Source organism: Delphinus delphis, chromosome 17 (genome assembly GCF_949987515.2).
Source record: "Delphinus delphis chromosome 17, mDelDel1.2, whole genome shotgun sequence".
Classification (NCBI taxonomy): Eukaryota; Metazoa; Chordata; class Mammalia; order Artiodactyla; family Delphinidae; genus Delphinus; species Delphinus delphis.
Genome location: NC_082699.1, coordinates 44,047,514 through 44,068,280, shown reverse-complemented (window position 1 = coordinate 44,068,280; position 20,767 = coordinate 44,047,514). Strand labels below are relative to the sequence as shown.

Genomic DNA, 20,767 nt, shown 5'->3' with positions numbered 1-20,767 from the left:
TGGTGTCTGTTTCAGCTAATAATCAATCAGCAAATGTCTTCCATTAATCTACTAAGGCTCAGCAAATTAGTAATACGTTCCTGTGTTGGTACCTCCTTCTCAACTTAATGGTATCTCCACTGGTTGCTGTTATATCGAAGCACTGGCAATGTGATAGAGCATTTCTGTGCTTACTCTTTTATCACTTTGGTTAGCTTATGGCTTAAAAAATAATAAACATACCTTTGGTAAATGAAAAGAATAGCTAAATAAATGGTTAACTTGAGAATGCAAGAAAAATATCTTAACTAGCCACTGAATCTGCAGACAATAGGAGGTAATATGTAACTGATGCTTCTCCAGTTGGCTTCTATTTCCTGGTTGTGGATCTAAATAATGTCACAATGCCACACTCTGTCATTTGCCATTTTACTGAGGGGAGGGAGAGTAAAAAGGGATATACCACTCATGAGCATAGAAATTTAAGTGACTACATGGCCTGAAGCCAAGGAGTCTATGGATGAACACACCTGGAATCCAGCCTGGACCAAGACCTGATCTAGAACCTCATGAGAACATTTTCTTGGGAGGTACAATCCCTTCCTAATCATCCAGAAGGCCCCTAAAGTGGGCAGGCAGAGCTCTACAGCTGCAGTCGGTGAAGAGGCCCTGAAATACCTCATTCTTCTAGATACCCTTGAGGGCCTCCTAAAGCGTTCGCTCTATCATCCATCTATTCTCACCAAACCTCTCTATTCTCATGGAGTGGAACCTTGCCTGACAACCACAGGAATCATAAAAGGAGTCTCTGGCTAAGTGAGACTGAAGCAGTTATAACCAGTAATTATCTGCCGCCTACCATATTACTTTTTGCTGTGGCTTTTAATCATGAGCTATGATTTCAAAACTGGACGGCCCGTGGGTTTTAGGCGTCCTGCCTGATCTGGCCCCTGCTGCATCTTGAACCACTCTCCGTTTGCCTGCTAGACCCCAGCTCCACCAGCCCTTTTCAGCCGCTCCAACGCTGCACTGGCCTCCTTTCAATTCATCCAACACATCAAATTCCTTCCTGCCTCAGTGCCTTTCTTCTGCTTGGACCTCTTTTCCTCCTTGCTTGACTAATTTCTTCCAACTCAGCTTTCAGGTTTCTGTTTTCAGGTCATGCCCTCAGAGTAAAGTAGCCTCCTGGGATCCTCCCAGATCACCTTAGGTCCCTCTATTTTATGCTCACACAACACTATGTATTTTGCCTTAAAAGCACTGATCCCTATTGGGACTGAGTAATTATTTGCATGATTATGGGTCATTGTTGTCTCCATCATTAGACTCTATGCTGCATAAGGGCAGGAACCAGGTCTTTGTTAGTTACAACTTTTGCTCCTGTAGTCAGCATAATGCCTGACACATAAGTACTCAATAAACACTTATGAAACAAACATGAGTAAATTTAACTTTTAAAATTACAAGTGTAATATATGTTCCCAGTATAAAAATTAGAAAATACAGAAAGTACTGATTTTTAAAAACAAAGTCTCTAATTTTATACTCAGGGATAACTGCTGTGAACATTTTGGAGAATTTTTTTTTCCAGCAATTTTTCACTTCTGAGTGTCCTGCCTGTTCCTATTCTAGTCTATCCGATCTAATCCTATCTTATATATCTTATATATTTAAAGGTTTGTAAACCTTTAATTAAACTGGAGTCACAGTGTACAATTAGTTTTGATGAGATTTTTCCATTTAGCGTTATATAATCAACATAAACTGCTCTCCTTGTAAACATTTTTCTCTCCGTTAGGTCCAACAGTACAAACATGAAGAAAGGGATATGATTCCAACTCCCACTTAGATAGACATCCTGAGACTGAAATTCAATTTTCATAATGAATTGGGATCAATCTGCTGGTTACACAGAGGTTAAGTTACCAGATGGGGCTTGGGTAGAAAAAAATCATATTACTTTCCTCATCTCTAAAAACTGACCTTTAATAAATGATGAGGGTTTTAGGAAAAAATGTAAATGAAAGAACACAAGGGGCTTGTTTACATTTTTCTAAAGAATACTCAAAGTCCTCAGGGAACTGTTTCTCTACTGCTCCTTCATCTGTGGAGTTCATTAAAACTGTAATAAGTTTAAGCGTTTCTTGGAATGTTTAAATTCTAGTATATTATAAAAAAATTTGTACATATTGTATGTGACATCATATAAAAGCGCAACCTCAGAATGCTTTCGTAATTAAGAGATGGCTTATTTACATTTAAGATTTGTACTGGACTGTTATACAGGCAATTAAAGAGAGATATCATTATGGTGTAAGATAAGATACATGAGCACAACCTTGATTTTTAAATAAAAATCTCCTTTAAATCCTATTTGGTCCAAATGTGGGAATGTGACATGGAAATATAAAGCAAACTGCAAGTGGCATTTTGGGTCCTTAATCTGGTTTCACAAAACATTAATCATTTACAAAAGAGAAAAAAAAAACTACAGCCAGAGAAATCAGACACTGATGAAGGCTTCTGTTAATCTTGAACTGTGACCTAAAGGTGAAAGGCCAAATTGTTTCATGCTTCAACTGTCTGGTCCATCCACACTGGATACAAATGACTTGTCTCGGATACGAACCCGATAAAAAGTATGTGGAAAACTCAAATTGCTTATCCAGCTTGTTAAGTTCACGTTTTTCATTGGCAATAATTATACTGTATATGAGCATTATATACATAATAAAATCCAAGCTTGGGTAACTAAGTTTCCCCTCTAAAGGGGATAAACCACATTCAGAACATCTTAGAAACAATGAACTTAATAACCCCTCTATAAGCCCATTTCAATGTCAAATGTCCTGTAATTTCAAAGTAGTGCATTTTTGTATTTACTTTAGAATACACAGGGTTAGAGATGCCTACCACATTAAAACTTGGTGGCAAGTACGCTTGACATGGGAGGAAACAAGAAAATTATAGCAACAATTACAGAAGTATATCCTCTTGTGGCTCATGTTAACATTGCCAAATCCCTGTATAAATCAGAACCAACTATTCACAGAATGTACCTGTCAGCGATATGCTACGTGACATATGGCTCTACTTAATCAAATATACAATTCCATTTTTAAAAAAACTCAGAATATTCCTTCAAGGCACTGTGTTAGCCAGTCAGTCATTCACACTCTGATGTGGTTTAAAACATTTAAATATTTATGCACTGTATTTTATTTATATGTATAGCTGTGTCTAAGAGAATATTTTTACCCTGGGAGGAAACTGATATTTCTGAGGGCCATTTTGCAGTAGTTGCTACACATGAGTCCTCTTACAATGGTCCTGATACCAAGACAAAAATATCCTGGGATTAAATGCTCTATCAATGACTCTTTTATATTTTCTAGGTTTGTTTTTTATTAAATGCATTGTTCAAAATATGACAAAAAACAGAAATTGGAGCCACGGAGGTTTTTTTCACATCGCTATTCGAACCAGCTGCAAAGATTTAGATCACACTAGCTCTTATTTTACGCATGTCCTCTGCAGCAAGAAAACCATGGAATGCCCTTAAAAAAGAATTTTAAAATATGAAACAGATGTGTTATCTTCTTTCCCTTTGCTATTGTAGTGCCATGTTAGGTAATTAATTCCTTAGTCTTGTATAGGTCTTCATGCATATAAAGAAAAGAGTTCATTCCCATAAAAATTCTAGAACTCAAGCCCCTCCCCCCCACCACTGCCCCATCCCCACATGAGGTCAGGGTGGAGTGAAGGACCATTTCTCTTGGGGAGTTAGTCTGCACAAATACCTGTAACATACAAAATGTGGGGAAATGTCTCAGCTTAAATAACACAAGCTTTATTGAAATGCAATATTATACTGAAAATCAGTAAGGGAAGCAGAGGTGATTTGTTATTAAATCACTGAGCATATTATCAATATTATCCAACTATTCTGTGAAATTAATTTCATGTTAGTGGACGTGGGCAGGTTCCCCATTTTAAATATGTCATTCAAAACAGACGTATATTCTAACTCTTTTTCGATATGGATAATTTCTGACAAAAGGTAAAAGTAAAAAATTATTATCAAGAGTCTTTAGCTGGTTACAAAATCTATTATCGAGTGCTTTTTTAGTGAATCAAAATGGCAGAATGATAATGGGAGAAAGACTAAAATTAAATTATACTATGTTCACATAATTTCCTCTCACTGCCTTTTCTCTTTGAAAAGATGAACTGCTTATATCAGGAAGCCTCACACAGGTTCTTCATTTCTGCAATGGCTGCTTCGACAATGTGATACATACCAAGTTGAGCTTTGGCAAACTAAAGCCATAATACTTGGAAAAAATTTCTGGGAATGTGTTACTTTCCACACAGATGTGGTACATTAGTCACAAAAATGTGGGCATCATCTCTGATGCATGTGTAGAGAACCCATGTTCTCCAAAGGTTTTAAAAATAACATGTATCACTTTGCCAAAACAGAGGAGGCCCCAAATATTATGGTGCCCATCAAATTCTTCATTCTCTCACATTTTTGTTTGTGCTTAATTTATTATTAGAAGTGATAACATAAAGTGCCTAGTAAAAGATCACACACAGACAAACTGTAAACTGTTCTAGAATATACATACCTGTTGCCAAGCTTGTATTGCAGTGTTTAGAGAATGAACTACATGTTGCCCAAAGTTTACAAATATTGAGTCAACGTTGATAGAGCAATCAATCAGCTTTTCTACTGCATTGCTGGAAACTGCAATCTGTCCAAAGATGCTGAAGGGTTTCACCATGCTTTGCATTGTAACATTTCTGCACTCTAGAAGTTTACAGTCTGCTTGAGCTGAGAACTGCATCTCCTGACAGACAGAACTATTGTTCCATTGTCGAAGATACATGTGTGGTTCTTTGAAGGAAATAATCATGTATTCTAGTTCAGATGGCACATTTTTATCAGAAATAAATGGCTGTAGGTATTGCGGTGGAGCTGTTGAGAAAACAAACAAGAAAAACAGCAGTTGAGATGAGCCAACGCTTTATGGAAATAAAGAGATGACATTTAAATTTTTCATTTCTTGGTTACTGAATGCAATATTTGCTGGTTAATAAATTCAAATATTCTCTTGAAGATAATATAACATTTGAATTACCATTTGATATTTGCAAACAAAACTGTTTTGTTCAATCAGCAGGTCTCTTTACAAAGGTTACATGCACAGATAAAAATTTGATCACAAAAGACAACAAATAAAATGAAGAGGAGGCAAATATTTAAGAAGCATTTCATAGAAGTGCTCTGTATCTACCATCAAATCTCAAAACCAAAAACATGACCCAAACAGAGTTAGAAAATACAGGTTAAACTCCATTTTTGCTGAAAAGGCAAGATGCTTAACAGCAGCTGTGTTTAGTTTTAATCTGATTTTTTTCGTTTTTCCATTACATGTAGGTTGAAAACCTAATACCAGAATCAAAATGTATTAAATAGAAAAGGTTTGGTACAGGCTTTTAGGGATAATTATTCATGAACATGAGCAAACTTATAAAAGGCCACTTTTGGTGTGTGGAAAAACTTATTCTTCTACCTTATAAACTTGTAAAAATGCTAGTCTTTTAAATTATTGGAGAATTTGCCCATTTTTTGTAGAAGGTTTTTGTACTTTCGAGATAAGGTAATATCAAGTACTTTTGGAAACTATATGCCATTCATGTAATGGCTCATAAGATAGGAAAAAAACAGATGTATTTCTTTCAAAAAGATCATAATTGGAGTAACAGTAAAACCTGCAATTTTTGTAACTTCCTTGAAAATTCTCATTAGGAAGTGTGCAAAATCATGGCAATTCAATATAACTGGTACCCTATATAACAGGTCCATAAGATGGTTCAAATGTAAGGGGGACACCTATCATATGAAATCAACTTCAGAATAACTTTGCTGGTGCTTACTGTTAGAGGAGATGAATGCTGCTTCTAAAAGTTTCCTCCACCTTGTGAGTGGTGGTCAGTAGGGAAGGAGTTTTGTGCAGGGATAAAACAGTAAATATTAAGTGAATGTTATTCTGATGCTAAAATAGAGTACCTGTGCCTAGTTGATCAAGGTGATGACAAAAATGGAACTCCAGGTGAGCAAACTGGAAGGAAACGCCAAGAGATGGGACAAACCATGGCGTAAAACAGGAGTCAACTCTGGTACAGGCAGCCAGGGCTGTTGGAGTTACAAGTTGGTCACAAGTGCTTTGAGAACCAGATTCACTTGCAGAGCTGTGGGAGATAATTAATAAAATAAGTTCAATAACCTAAATTTCCCAACATCATATAAATGAAATGTCTTTCTATAGGGGTTTTTAAAGCTAGCTCCCATAATCCTATAGTCAATGTTCTCATCAAATCTTCCATATTTGCTCACATAAACAAGTCGTTTTAAAAAATTAAGTTCTGAGGCTTCCCTGGTGGTGCAGTGGTTAAGAATCTGCCTGCCAATGCAGGCGACACGGGTTTGAGCCCTGGTCCAGGAAGATCCCACATGTGACAGAGCAAATAAGCCTGTGTGCCACAACTACTGAGCCTGCACTCTAGAGTCCACGAGCCACAATTACTGAAGCCCATGTGCCTACAGCCTGTGCTCCGCAACAAGAGAAGCCACCGCAATGAGAAGCCCATGCACCACAACAAAGAGTAGCCCCCACTCGCCACAGCTAGAGAAAGCCCGTGCTCAGCAATGAAGACCCAATGCAGCCAAAAATAAATAAATTAAATAAATTAATTAAAAAAATTAAGTTCTTGCTGATTATTCTCTATGAGTTATTAGCAGAAAAATTTTGAAGGATTCCTGAAACCCCAGGCCATGTTGACCTCCAACCCAATTTTCTTCCATCCACATTTCACTTAAACTAATATGAGAACAAGCTGTCCGTAAGTTAAGACCAACACAATTCAGAGTATGACTCTGCTGTTCAAAAAACCCAATATTTTCAGTGTCACCATAAATCTTTCTTTTGTTTTACTTCTCCAGGTCATCCACATCCATATTCCCATATGAGTTAGCCAATACTCTGTATTGAATACCTACTGCATACTGTATTAGGTGCCATAAAAGTTATGACCATGTCCAGAAGAACCAAGGCTCCATGGACAATTACACCACATGTGTCCTCTCTTTACTTGTCCATCCTCCCAACACCATTTTATACCAGTAAAAGTCAATTAAAATAAATAGTGAAGGCATCTGTAGGAGGGAAGAAATTTGTACATAGCGGCTGCTGGTGTGCATGGGAAACATGCAGCCTAGCTGCCTCCCCTCAATGCTAGTAGAAGCATGAGACCTGGGGATTGGGAGGGGCCAAGGTGCATTCTGCTAATTGTGGATCACTAAATAGATGCTGCCCTATTCCCCCTTACCGTCTTCCACCCTCTTCTTTCCAAATCTGAAATTTGCTCTACAGCTATGGTAGCCTGGCTCCCAAATCCATGAGGAGCCTAGAGAAGAAACAATGGTTTATAGTATCCTAGGGAGAACTATGACAAGAAAAACTAAAGAAATAAATCCTTGGTTTTCAAAGAATTCCCAGTCTAACTGGCGATATAAAATATGTAGATGTTTACAAACATTATAAAACAGAACAACCAACAAGGAATAGGCAAGTTGGAAGTGCTGCCAGAGTGGAAATACAAGAGGAAGTCAGAATGGCACAGGGTGAATCATGTGGGATTTGCAGAGTGTGAATCTTCAGCTGAGTTTTGAAAGAGGTTGTAAAAAGGCTGGTGAAAATGAAAGCTAGGTTTACTGAATATTTAACTTCCAGGTGTTTACAGTTATGTGGTGGTATTTACCGCAATGTTAGAAAAACTCCACTGCATGCAAAGAAAACACAACTCTGGGGCACTATGTTTCTGATGAAATGTTATGCATGAAAATGCAGCTAGGTATATTTTTAAAACTTCTATAAATGGGTATACTAATCCAAATAGCTTTCTAGGAATTTATCTGTGGAGTTACAAATAAAGATCTCATTTAAAATAAACGACAAGGTCCTACTGTATAGCACAGGGAGCTATATTCAATATCTTGTAATAACCTATACTGGAAAAGAATATGAAAACATGTGTGTATGTATGTGTATGTGTGTGTGTGTATATATATGTGTGTGTGTATATATATATATATATATATACACACACACATTTTATAACTGACTCACTTTGCTATACACCAGAAACTAACACAACATGGTAAATCAACTATACTTCAATTAAAAAAATTAAAGTTAAAAAAAGATCTCATTGGCAAGGTAAAATTAAAACTTATATTTATTCAGAAAGACCAAACTGTATTAGTTGTACGTGTGTTTTAGAAAGGAGATACTTTTTTTTTTTTTTTTGCGGTACACGGGCCTCTCACTGTTGTGGCCTCTCCCATTGCGGAGCACAGGCTCCAGATGTGCAGGCTCAGCGGCCATGGCTCACGGGCCCAGCAGCTCCGCGGCATGTGGGATCTTCCCGAACCGGGACACGAACCCGCGTCCCCTGCATTGCCAGGTGGACTCTCAACCACTGAGCCACCAGGGAAGCCCTGTACGTGTGTTTTACACATATGAAATCTCTCCCTTATAATACTTTAAGAAGTTGTTAAAAATAGGGTATAGCGTTAGTCAAAATATTAAAAATCCAGGTGAGAGTACTTTGAGATCAGTTTTAAAACAGTAAGTACAAAATTTGAGGTGTTTATCTGAAGAATTTCTCTGTCAACTGCAATTTTTGGCACTCTTGAGATTTTCCAAGATTTACTTTTCTCTCTCTTGAGAGTAGCAAATTCTGTAACATGTTGAAAAAGGTTGCTAAGATGTCACAAATAAGTGCGTGTCAAAATCTTTATTTATAACAAATTGATTTTTCACTTTTCCTAAATTAAATGTACAAATCAATGGTTAAAAGATATTTTTAGGTCTATACAGTAACTCCTAACGTATATATTCAAGTGGTCAGCACTCTTTCCATCTTGAAATCCTGACTAAAATGTTACTAGATTAATCTATATTTAAAAAGTTAGTTTTATTTAAAAATTGGAGTTATATCAAAATTAAAATGTGTTAAACACAAAATTAATATGGTATATGCACATGAAATGCTTTATATTTTGAATCAGTAAATTTATAGTTTTTGATATTCAACTTAATTCGATCATCACTATACACTATAAAAGTACATATGCATGTTTACCTTTTACATAAGGATTAAAAATATCTAACTATGATAGAGCTAAACAGTCATAAAAATGAGAACAATGACCCTGCTAGGGACACTTATAGCAACTACATTTATATCATTTCCTTAATTAAGTACAATGGACTTCGATCTGATCCAGATATCAAAAGGAAAAACATAATTCATGCGATGTGTAATAATCAGAAATGGAAAAGTAAAGATGGCTCCAAGGAGCAAAACCTTTCAAATAGTAATACATAGAACACAAGATTCAGTAGTTAGTTCAAATATCAATAAGTTCCTAATGGAAATTCAAATTTTTAGAATAGAGGAAATATTCTAAAGAGTAGAAAGTATGGCAGGAGTTTTACATATCCATACCTTCATTTTAGCCAAAGGGACTTATTAACTGTCCTGGGTGATCCATAGAAGGGTATCAACTCCTTTAAACAAGGAGTGTTTTAGTAAGTTTAGATCTTGATTGATCCATAGGCACTGCAGGGACCCAGGCATAATCCTTAAAGATTCACCCCTGGATGTCACCCCTATAGCTCTGCAGGTATCCAACAATGATCTGACTTGATTGATAAAGCCTTGGGCTTTTCTCTGTATCCCTCTGTGGTAATAAGAGTTTTATAATATAGCATAGAGATTAAGAAAAGAATGATTGAGGTAAGAAAACCGAGATGAAAATGCTTGCACTGCTTCCACTTACACTGTAATCATGGGCAAATTATTTCATCTAGCTAAATCTGTTTTCTCATCTGTAAAGTAAGTATAGTAATTGGACTTACTTTTTGAGTATTAAAGGAGGTACTACATAGAAACTGCTTAGCATAATGTCTATCACTCCATAAGAGAAAAAAAAATCTCATCCCTCTTTTCCTGGTTGGCAAACAGGGTACCGTACTGGTTACTTAGGTTAATGTTAGTTGCTGGTGATTACCTTTAGCTCCCAAGAGGGATCTGACAATATCACATTGTCATTCATCCCAGTGTGGCACTGTTTCTCAACATTGGTTCACCTAAACTCTCCACTGCCTACTGCAAAAACATTGTCCTGTCCATCCTGGGAGAGCACCGCATGGAGGAGAGAAGACAAGGGACGATGCACCATGTTCTCTCTACACCTTAGATCTGTCTTTTTTGGGGAATGTTTTAACTCTAACTGCAAATAAGAAATACACCTCTGTTGTAACCTCGTACAGCTATAAAATGGCAGGGGGGAGGTTACTGAAAATATTTTTTAAATTGTGGTAAAATACACATAACTTAAAATTCACTGTTTTAACCAGTTACAAGTGTACAGTTCAGTGGCATTAAGTACATTCACATTGTTGTGCAACTAACATCATCGTCCATCTTCAGAATTTCTTCATCTTCCCAAACTGAAAGTCCATACCCATTAAACAATTTTCCTCTCCCTCATCTCCTGGCAATCACCATTCTACTTTTGTCTTTATAAATTTGACTAGTCTTGGTATCTCATATAAGTGGAATTATATAGTATTTGTCCTTTTCACATTGATAGTTTCTATTTTATTTAAAAAATTCCATCAACAGATGAATGAATAAAGAAGATGTAGTATATATACACAATGGGATATTACTCAGCCATAAAAATGAGTGAAATAATGCCATTTGCAGCAACATGGATGTAGCTAGAGATTATCATATTAAGTGAAGTAAGTCAGCCAGACAAGGACAAATCATATATCACTTATATGTGGAATCTAAAAAAAAATGATATAAATGAACTTATTTACAAAACAGAAATAGACTCACAGAAATAGAAAACAAACTTACAGTTACCAAGAGGGATAGTGGGGGATGGGTTGGGGAAGGGATAAATTAAGAGTTTGGGATTAGTAGATACAAACTACTACATATAAAATAGATAAGCAGGGCTTCCCTGGTGGCGCAGTGGTTAAGAATCCGCCTGCCAATTTAGGGGACATGGGTTCGAGCCCTGGTCCGGGAAGATCCCACATGCTGGAGCAACTAAGCCCGTGCGCCACAACTACTGAGCCTGTGCTCTAGAGCCTGAGAGCCACAACTACTGAGCCCGCGTGCTGCAACTACTGAAGTCCGTGCGCCTAGAGCCCGTGCTCTGCAACAAGAGAAGCCACCGCGATGAGAAGCCCATTCACCGCAACGAAGAGTAGCCCCCACTTGCCACAACTAGAGAAAGCCCATGTGCAACAACGAAGACCCAACACAGCCAAAAATAAATAAATAAATAAATTTTAAAAAATTAAAATAGATAAGCAACAAGGACCTACTGTATAGCACAGGGAACTACTGTCAATACCTTGTAACAAGGTGGCAAAGCAGTTCCAAACGTCAAGATTGTTGTCTGAATGGTTTATGAAAGTCAAAAGGTTAAAAAAAATGGTACCCAGCAAATTTAGGTACATCTAAAAGTACATATCCAAGTAGCCAAATGGAGGCAAACAATATCTAGAGGCCACAGTGACCGTCTGGTAGGAGAAAGTTCAACCAGTGAGGAGAAAGGAAATGATCCAGGGACTTTACCATCACAATGCTCTTCCTCTGATTCCTGCACTGGCTATACACACAAGAATGAAGGTTTGGTAAATAAAAAGCATCTCTTCCTCACATACACAAAAAGCTGTGGACCACTGTCTCAAAGATCACTAAATATGAGTGGACAGTGACTTACAGGATCTTTAGGGAGAAGGAGAAAATCTTATTTTTTTTTATTTTGCGCTCTAAAAAACTCAACAGAGTTTCCATTTTCATCACATGAAGAAAGAGCCACACACTTCTTTTTCCAGGATGCCTTCCTTCTATGAACCAACGTTTTGTGGGTGGGGATAAAAAGTCCTTGTAAGCAATCTACTCTCACGTTTTAACATTGTGAGAAAGTGACCATGCAATATGGACAAAACCACCAAAGACTCGGCACAGGTAAACAGCCTAGCATTATCATCAAACAATTTGTCATAAAGTTAACTGGACATATATATCAAGCTCTTCACAGTTATTACTGTGTAACACAATAATTGCCTGTAACTTGTGACTTTAGATAGTCACGTACTTCTGGAGTTAGCCATTTGGGGTGAGGGTAAGAGGTGGAAACAAAGTAGAAAGTTGTCCTGGTCCATCAGAAGACATCTGGTTGATACCAAACTCAGGGAACCTAGTAGAGTGGCCCAAAGCCTGAGAGTTGGGCCCACCAGCCATTTCTCATCTTTCCGCCTAGGTCCCATCACTAGGTAAGAAACTGTAAATTCCAAATACAGCGTGTGCTTGCTGGCTATCTTGTTTGCTCTCTAAATCCACTTTCTACCCCTCCCCATCCTCTTCTCTGCCCCTGACTGTATCAACAAGCTGCTTTGTCCTTGGCTTGTCTTTTGGTTCGGCCAGTGGAAGGTGCCCAAGGGAGATCAGAAGGTGTGAAGAGAGTGGCGGAAGGACTCATATTCTCCTGGCTCCTTCTTAGCCACGTCTCTGCACATTGTTGGTCCCTCCACCAAATACAGCTACAACCACCCATTCTGGGTTAGTTTTGGTAATGGCTCTATTACCTGGCTCTTTCAGGACTAAGAGTGGGATGGTTCCCCATGGTTTCTAGCCTCAGGGTACTGTCCTATCCCTTCACCTTGTCAACACTTTTGTAAATAGTCTTTACAGTAAACTCTCCTCAGTTAACCAGTCTGAGTGTGCTGTCTGTTTCTTGTCAGGACCTACTGGGAAAAGGGGTTTATTTAGGCTTCAGCAGTGGGCAGTGGGGGTGGGCAAATACATACATGCTGAGATTAAAAATAAATAGCTGAAATGGATACCCTGATCAGGGCTTAAAGGCTGTATCTCTTGCTTCAGTCCAGTGCACCACAAATAGAAAGAGAACTCTACTAAAGTTCAATACTATTGTGGAAACTAAGCTTAAGTTACTCTCCTTCCAATGCTACCTTGAAAAAAACAACAGTTACCCATCATTCATTTTCATATGATCAAGCAAACCATTAATTAAAGATAGTGGAAAATAATTATTACAGATACACGGGGATTGAATTAAAGATAATATGCCTGTATGGGATAAACAGACCAAGGTTTAAGAGAGTGAATCTTGTCTCCAGTCCTTTGTACCGAAGGCTACCTGCCACCCCTCAGACTGGTTAGCTCCTACCCATTCCTTAAGGCCTCAGCGTAGAAATCAGTTTCTCATGGCCAAACAGCTAGTTGGTGATGGAGCCAGGACTTAAATCCAGGTCTGCTAACTTGAAAATCCCTAATAAATAGTGCTTCTATTTACATACACACAGCGATGCCATTACCGCTAAATATCCTACACTGTTGCACTTTTGACAACTGTGGACAAGATGCTTTATTTTTTAGATTAAGCTTCATGGGACTTATTTTTACGAACTTTCTTCCAGTAATGTACAAAAGTCTGATGCATATCCTTCTCAAACCATAAATATTATTTAAGATACGATAATCTCTAATCATAAAAGTGTCAGGTTTTTATCCAGTTTTAGATTTCTCATGACAGAATATACTGGATCTAACCATGTGAAATGTTGACATATCATCAAAGCACTGATGTTTTCCTTCAAGAAACTGGATGAAATTTATTTACTGTTCTCTTTGAAAAATGTCTTAATAGTGTTTTTATTATGTTGATTTTTAAACCAGCTCTTTAAATTTAATTTCACTAATATCAATTTCTACCTGAAAAATGCTTAATGTCAAACAATTTAAAGCAAGATCAATTGTGAAATATTAGGCAAGTTGAAAAATCCAAGGTGAGGACAAAAGATCTGTGATTACAATGTCGAAAGCTTGGTGAAAAACTGCCTAAATTTGACTGTCTGCATAAATTTCCATTCCCTAAAGGTTCCACATTTCTGCAGTGCTAAGCTTACCACAAAGTGATTTTCATGAATGTTTCAGATTCAGAGGAATTAACCTTGTCCAAAATGCTTCTTTCAATGATGAAAATGCATTCTTTGATAATTAGAATCAAGAAATGATTTCTAACTTGATACTAATAATGAAACTCAGATTTTAAAAAAATTCATTACCCATAGCTCTGTTTTCTGAGATTTCCTGGTTTCTGACTAGGTAACCTATGCTTAGAATAGGCAATCTTTCTATCCATCTGCTAACTCCTCCCAGGATGGGTGTTCTTTTCACTGCTGCATTTCATATAGGTAAAATCAAGACCCCACTTCTTTAATATATTTTCACCAGTCGTACATTACTAGGTAATATACTGGGAAGGCAATTATTTTTAAAGAGCCCAAATGACCTAGAAATAGAAATCATAAAGCAAAAAACATATTATTATTAAGCATACAAAGTAATCAACGAAAAAGACTGTGATGCTACAGACTAATGTGAACAGAGGTTATCTCGGTGTGATATGACGATGGGTGGTATTATTTTCTGTATTTCCCAGATGTTCTTCAATGAACATATATTACTATTAATTACAAAAAGAGAAAGCATTCACAACTATCTATAATGTAAAACAGGAACTAGAATACAAAATGGTGTGCTATGATTATAACCCTGTAAAGGCATACAATGATGGGCAAAAATAAAGGTAACAAAAAAGAGAAAACGGTTCAATCACAGGGTGTTGGAACGGTGGATTTTTTTTCTTTTTGTTAGTGTCAAAATGTTGTTTGGGGGAAAAAAGAGGGGTGGATTATATACAAAGAATAAGATAATGCTAGAGCAAACTCGTCAGGAGAATTAGAAGGTAGGACATTGAAAGTGATGGGCAGCAAGATAGGCACAGGCCCATAGTACACATATCATATGACCCAAAAAACTGTTCCATTGATGGTGATTTAGTTTCTTTTTCTTGTCATTTAGGGGAGCATGAACAGAAAGACATAATAAGGATATGTAAACTAGAAGGAGCACTTGAAGAATAAATTGCTGGAGCCATTTTTTCTCTACTCTAAGTTAGTGGATGTATTAAGCAGGCAAACATTGGAAATAGGGACAATCTGGCCCTGTTTTGTCACTAACCAGATATCCTGTAGGAGGTGTGGAACAGGAAGTTCTGGGGACACGATTCAGAATACCTGAAGTCTATAGCTCTAGAGATACATTATAGTCAAATAGACTCAAGAGCTGAATAAAACTTTGGCTATCTGAAATCCTGAGTATAAATTATTTTGGTTAGTCAAGTTTTCCTAATGTCTGTCTTTTGAAGTTTTTTAAAAAACCCCTTAAGAAGGAAGTAGTTCCAAAAAGGAGACAATTCAATTTACTTAACGTTTCTTTTAATGCCCCAGGGTTAACATTTACACATATTGATGACTGTGTCATTAAGAGTCTATTAAAGTGTGTATGGCTCTTTTCCTCTATATTTTTTAGCTCAGGATAACTGGATTTTTGGTTTTTTTGAAGTTTGTTTTTTGCTCTTTTTTCCTTTTATATTTAAGGAACAGGTTCTTAGAGCTCACAGTAAAACACAGGAATTTTAGTACACAGACTTTGAAACATCAGCTTCTATCTCACTTTCTCGTTCTCATCTGTAGTTCAGACAGATGCAGCTGTTAGAGAGCTGCGATATAGCTAAGTGAGGGGCCACTAGATGACTTGACGATTGTTTCCTAGTATAATGCCACTATTTCATTTTTCACTTTGTTCACTGAGTTACCTTTGGTCATCAGCTCCATTTTGGCTGCTGTTCAAAACAATTCTCCAAAGATCCGAGGATACCAGTTTCTTCTGGTCATTCACAAGATTGATATCTGGCAACTGCAGTTCACAAACTTTGCTTTCAGACAGACTAAATTCTCGAAATGCAACAAAAACCTTCTGGAGTTCATCCCAGTATTCCAAACTACAAGGAATCTATATTAAAAGAAAGAAGATTTTAGAAGATGCAAACAGAAATGATGTTTCTGTATTTGTTGACATGCAACTTGAATCTTCATAAAAGTTATAACATTAATGAGACTTTTAAAAGGGGACACAGTTGTAAAGGACAGTAGTTTAGGATTTCTTTTCATAGTTATATTCATCCTGTTTACCTACTTTATTTCAAAAGACTCATTCAAGAATAATATGTGGAAACAGTCAAGAAAGTTTTTAAATAAAGGAGAAAGAGTGGAGAACAAATGCTACCAGATGCTAAGTCTATTATAAAGCTACACTAATTAAAATTAAAAGATAAGGTTGGAGTAGTAACATACAAATAGATTAGAAGAAGAAAAAATAATAATATATAAGTACAGATAAATTTTAGTATGTGATGAAGGTACCATTTCAAACAAGTATGGGAAGGATGGGAAATGAGGTTGCAAGAACTGGTTAGCCATTTGGTAAAACCAAAGTGGGTCCCTACATCATTCCTATATGTAAGTAAATTCCAAAAGGATCAAAATATTAAAGGCTAAAAACTGAAAACATAAGAGAAAAAATCAGTTAATATTTTTTATCATAATAGGGTAGCCTTTTCTGTGTATGGCATGAAACCCGCGGACGGTAAAAGAAACAACAAACAAACAAACCTCACAACTGATAACATCAGAATTAATAAAAAGCAAGGTTAGGATAAAACAGGTTAATAGTTAATGACAGATCTACAAATACTTGTTGTGAGAGCAGAGAGCTCTTACAAATCAATGAGAAAATGATTAAGTAAGCATATAGAAAAACAAGCAAAGGCAGTTGTTGGAAGAGGCCCTGAACGTCCCTGCATGTTCTTGCCAGGTTTGTAAAGGATGCAAGGCCCTGAAAGCTGTTAACAGGGACCATTTCCCAGGTTCTGTTTGCAGAAAGTATCTTTGAGTGATGAGGTAAAGTTTCTTTCCAGGACAAAGAGCAGACTTGCTCTAAAAGAGGTTGATTTGACAAGCTCCATGTTCCATGCTGTGCCATTTATCTACTGCATGCAGAGCATCCCCCTGGGGGCTCTTCTGCATCGCCCTTGTGGGACTTGGGGGCAAGAGAAACCAATGCAAGCATGATGCACACACTGTTTGCTGTGCCACGAGCAATAATATTCTTTGTTTCTGACCCAAAAGTCTAATATATTCTGTGAGCATCCATAAAACATTAGCTTGCATAAGGTAAAATCCCAGATTCTGACAGCAATTAATTTACAGAAGAAAAGATATAACCAGCCAGTAAACATGCAAAGATACTCAACTTCACTAATACTTACATAAGTTCAAATTAAAGCAATAATGTAGTATTTTTATTTATTAATCTGGAAGTTTGAAAAGACTGACATTTCCAATTTCTGTAGAGGTGTGGGAAAAGCATTTCTACCCATTATTTTTGAAGAATAATTTGGCAATATCTATTAAATGCTTGGAAGGATACATCTAAGAATTTGTTTTACAGATATTCCAATACAAGTGTGTGTGTGTGTGTGTGTGTGTGTGTGTGTATACGTATGTGTGTTTACTTTAGTACTGTATTAGTAAGAAATTGGAAAGATACAAATATGGAATTAAATATGCAGATCTATAGAATGGAATCTGTACAACCGTTAAAATGAATAAGGAATACCTATATACACTAACACAAAAGACACTCAAGATATATTATTAACTTAAAAAAAATTAAGCTTCAAAACAGAACATGTGGGTTGATCCCATTTGTCTTAAAAAAAAAAAAAAGGACTGGGCTCAGATGTGTCTCCTGTTTTGGAAGCATTTCCTAATTATGACCATTCTCAGAACTGGTCACTGCCTCTCTTGTGTCACTTCCATATCTAACTTACTCCTCTATCATAGAAGTCATTACATTTCGCCATTCCTTATTTACATGTTTGTCTCCTTTAGTTGACTCTGTGATCCTTAAGGCAAAAATGGCATATTATTTTTAAAAATATTAGCATCAGTTTTTGGAACATAACAGGATATTAATAAAAGCTTCCTGAATGAATAGATTTCTCCTTAACCTTCCTTTCCTAAATAAGTGATTCTAAATCTTTGAATGGGAATAAATTTTACCTCCGTCTATAACAGTTTCTTTTCCTTAAATGGGGACTTGAGCATCCATGTACGGCGACGTGCTAAATGGACGAAGGGGGCGCAAAATGGATATGCATAAGAGGCTAACAGTGTGATGAAACAGAGCATATGTTTTGGTTAGTGATAAGGACAAGTGACATATCCATAAATTCTACTTTTAGCCACCATTTCTTGAAATTCTCCCTCTTCTTGCTTTCCATGACATACATTTTTCTAACTTTCCCCTCTCTGGGTCTTTGTTCCTATACTGTCTCTCAGTCTCAAATACCCGTAGAATCCCTGGTTTCTCACTGTCTAATGTTTAAATCTTTCCCATCTATCAAGGTCCAAATGAAATACCACCTTTCTTTGAGCCTTTTCACCTCCCAGATGGAGAAATGCTTTCCCTTTTCTGAACTCCAATAGTTTTTAAAAATGGGAATCTGTTTCATAGCTCTTATCACTATACACCTCATGTTACAGTTATTTCTATACATGACATTTTCGCTGGTAGACACATTCCTTGAGGGAATGATTTCCATTTGGCTAAGCTTTGGATTTTCACAGAACCTGGCAAACTGTATACAGTGAATGTTCAAAAAAAGTTGCTGAATGAATGAATGAATAATTCATGAATGAACAAGTACACATATCCTGGGTGATTCAGTCCATCTATGGCACATTAAAAATTCTCCACAAGGAAGTATAGAAGATTAAAGCATAAACTTTGGAGTTATACCTAATGGGATTCAATTTCTAGTTCCATTAGCTATGAGTTCTTGGGTAAATTAATTTTTCTAACATCAGTACTCATATCCCTAAAAAGGGGATAATAACAGAACTATCTCATGAATTGTTGTGAGGATTAAAAGAGACAAAGCCTTCCATTTAATACCACATAATAAAAGCTTAAGAAATGTTAGTTACTAATTATTTATCCTTCTCATGCTCAAAGAACACTTCTGAAGCTTGGGTATTGTTAAAAGAATCAGGTAGATTGTGAATAAGAGTCCTGCTTGTTAGATGTCTTAACAATGGGTTGGACCTGTGGGAAGAAAATAATAAACCTTGAGCCTGGATGTTCAGGAACCTTGTAATCAGAGTTCAATATGGTTTTCTGCTGCATATCTATTAAAATATTTCCCTGTATGTTGCCTATTACTTGAGAGATAAAGGAACATCTCCTTGCCTAACTCCTTTCTAGACTGCCAGTAAGTCAGTCCTTTAGCTTAAGAAAGTCATAAGTAGAAATGGATAAGATGTGGGAAGTGGGGTGAGACACATAAGAATCTCATGGGAGAGGGCAAATGAGTTTAGAAAAGCGTATTCAACATACCTATCTTTTTTTTTTTAATTAGTAACAAATTAACAGAATGTAAAGTTCAAAAATCATCTTCTTGGTAGAGAGGTTACACAGCAAATAGGGTGAAAAAAAGACTTGTTTCTGGTATTGTCTCCAGAAGTTTTCCATTAAAATTAATGTACAATAGGGACTTCCCTAGTGGCTCAGTGGTTAAGAATCCGCCTGCCAATGCAGGGGACAAGGGTTCGAGCCCTGGTCTGGGAAGATCCCACATGCCGCGGAACAACTAAGCCTGTGCACCACAACTACTGAGCCCGTGCGCTACAACTACTGAAGCCCGCACGCCTAGAGCCTGTGTTCCACAACAAGAGAAGCCACCGCAATGAAAAGCCCGCACACCACAACGAAGAGTAGCCCCTGCTTCCTGCAACTAGAGAGAACCCATGCACAGCAACGAAGACCCAACGCAGGCAAAAATAAATAATTAGTTAAAAGAAAATTCATGTATAATAGCTTACGAAAATTGGCCGTCACACTGGAAAGCAGAGTGAGGCCTTAAGAAAAAAGTACTAGCAAGTTTTGATGTACAGGAGACAGTTGGAATAAATCCATAATAAAAGGCAATGCAAGCTGGGAACCATTGTGGGAAGCCATTAGGTAGTTTAAGGGCAATGAAAGTAAACTGTACCAACACTGGGGCTTAGGCAAAGAGAAACTGTGAAAGTTCAAAAAGAGAGATTTGGAAGAAAGCCAAAGAAAAATTTTATTTAGTTCACAACTTTGTGTGAGGCTGGTTCTGAGGTTACATACTTCAATTGGAACATTCCAGGCTACTTTCAAAATTTAGAAAACAATAGAGAACTACTATAGAAATACATCATAAAATATGTGTTACGTGTTTGTCAGGATTTTCCTTTATATGCCCTATTTCCCTTGGTTAATAAAGGGGTATTAATAAATGAAACTTCTGTTTAAAAAGTTTAAGATTGTATGTCTATAAGTACATTTGCAAAAGTCACATATTAATCCTTTCCCCCATGTTAAGAACATTTTTGTCCTCAAAACCTCAAAAGAAAAGCTGATAACAACACTCAGTACAATTAGTATTTTAAAGGTAATTTTAGTCAACTGTCCACTGAAATATATATTGAGCCACAGGTTTATAAATCATATAGATATAATCTTTATTTTTAAAATTTCTGCAACATAAAAAAAAAATCTCTTGTTGGTATTACATTCACTTAGGATAAAATCCTGGCCCTGACCCTTAATCACTGCTCTATGACCTTGAGCACCTTATTTAATGACTCTGGGCCTCAGTTCCCTCATTTGT

The 20,767-nt window shown here is 36.8% G+C and overlaps 1 protein-coding gene across 11 annotated transcripts in view; it reads right to left on the bottom strand.

Annotated features, from left to right (window-relative positions):
* VPS13B (vacuolar protein sorting 13 homolog B) overlaps positions 1–20,767 on the bottom strand; it is a 798,456-nt gene that overhangs the window by 92,969 nt on the left and 684,720 nt on the right. For 10 of the 11 annotated variants that reach the window (XM_059994971.1, XM_059994970.1, XM_059994972.1 and 7 more), the window contains 3 exons: positions 15,824–16,020; positions 6,056–6,237; positions 4,611–4,960 (listed from right to left, as the gene is read on the bottom strand). In XM_059994971.1, coding sequence (XP_059850954.1) covers positions 4,611–4,960; positions 6,056–6,237; positions 15,824–16,020 — 729 coding nt within the window. Of the gene's footprint in view, positions 1–4,610; positions 4,961–6,055; positions 6,238–15,823; positions 16,021–20,767 lie in introns of those variants that run through there. The other variant, XM_059994979.1, reaches the window with a different exon arrangement.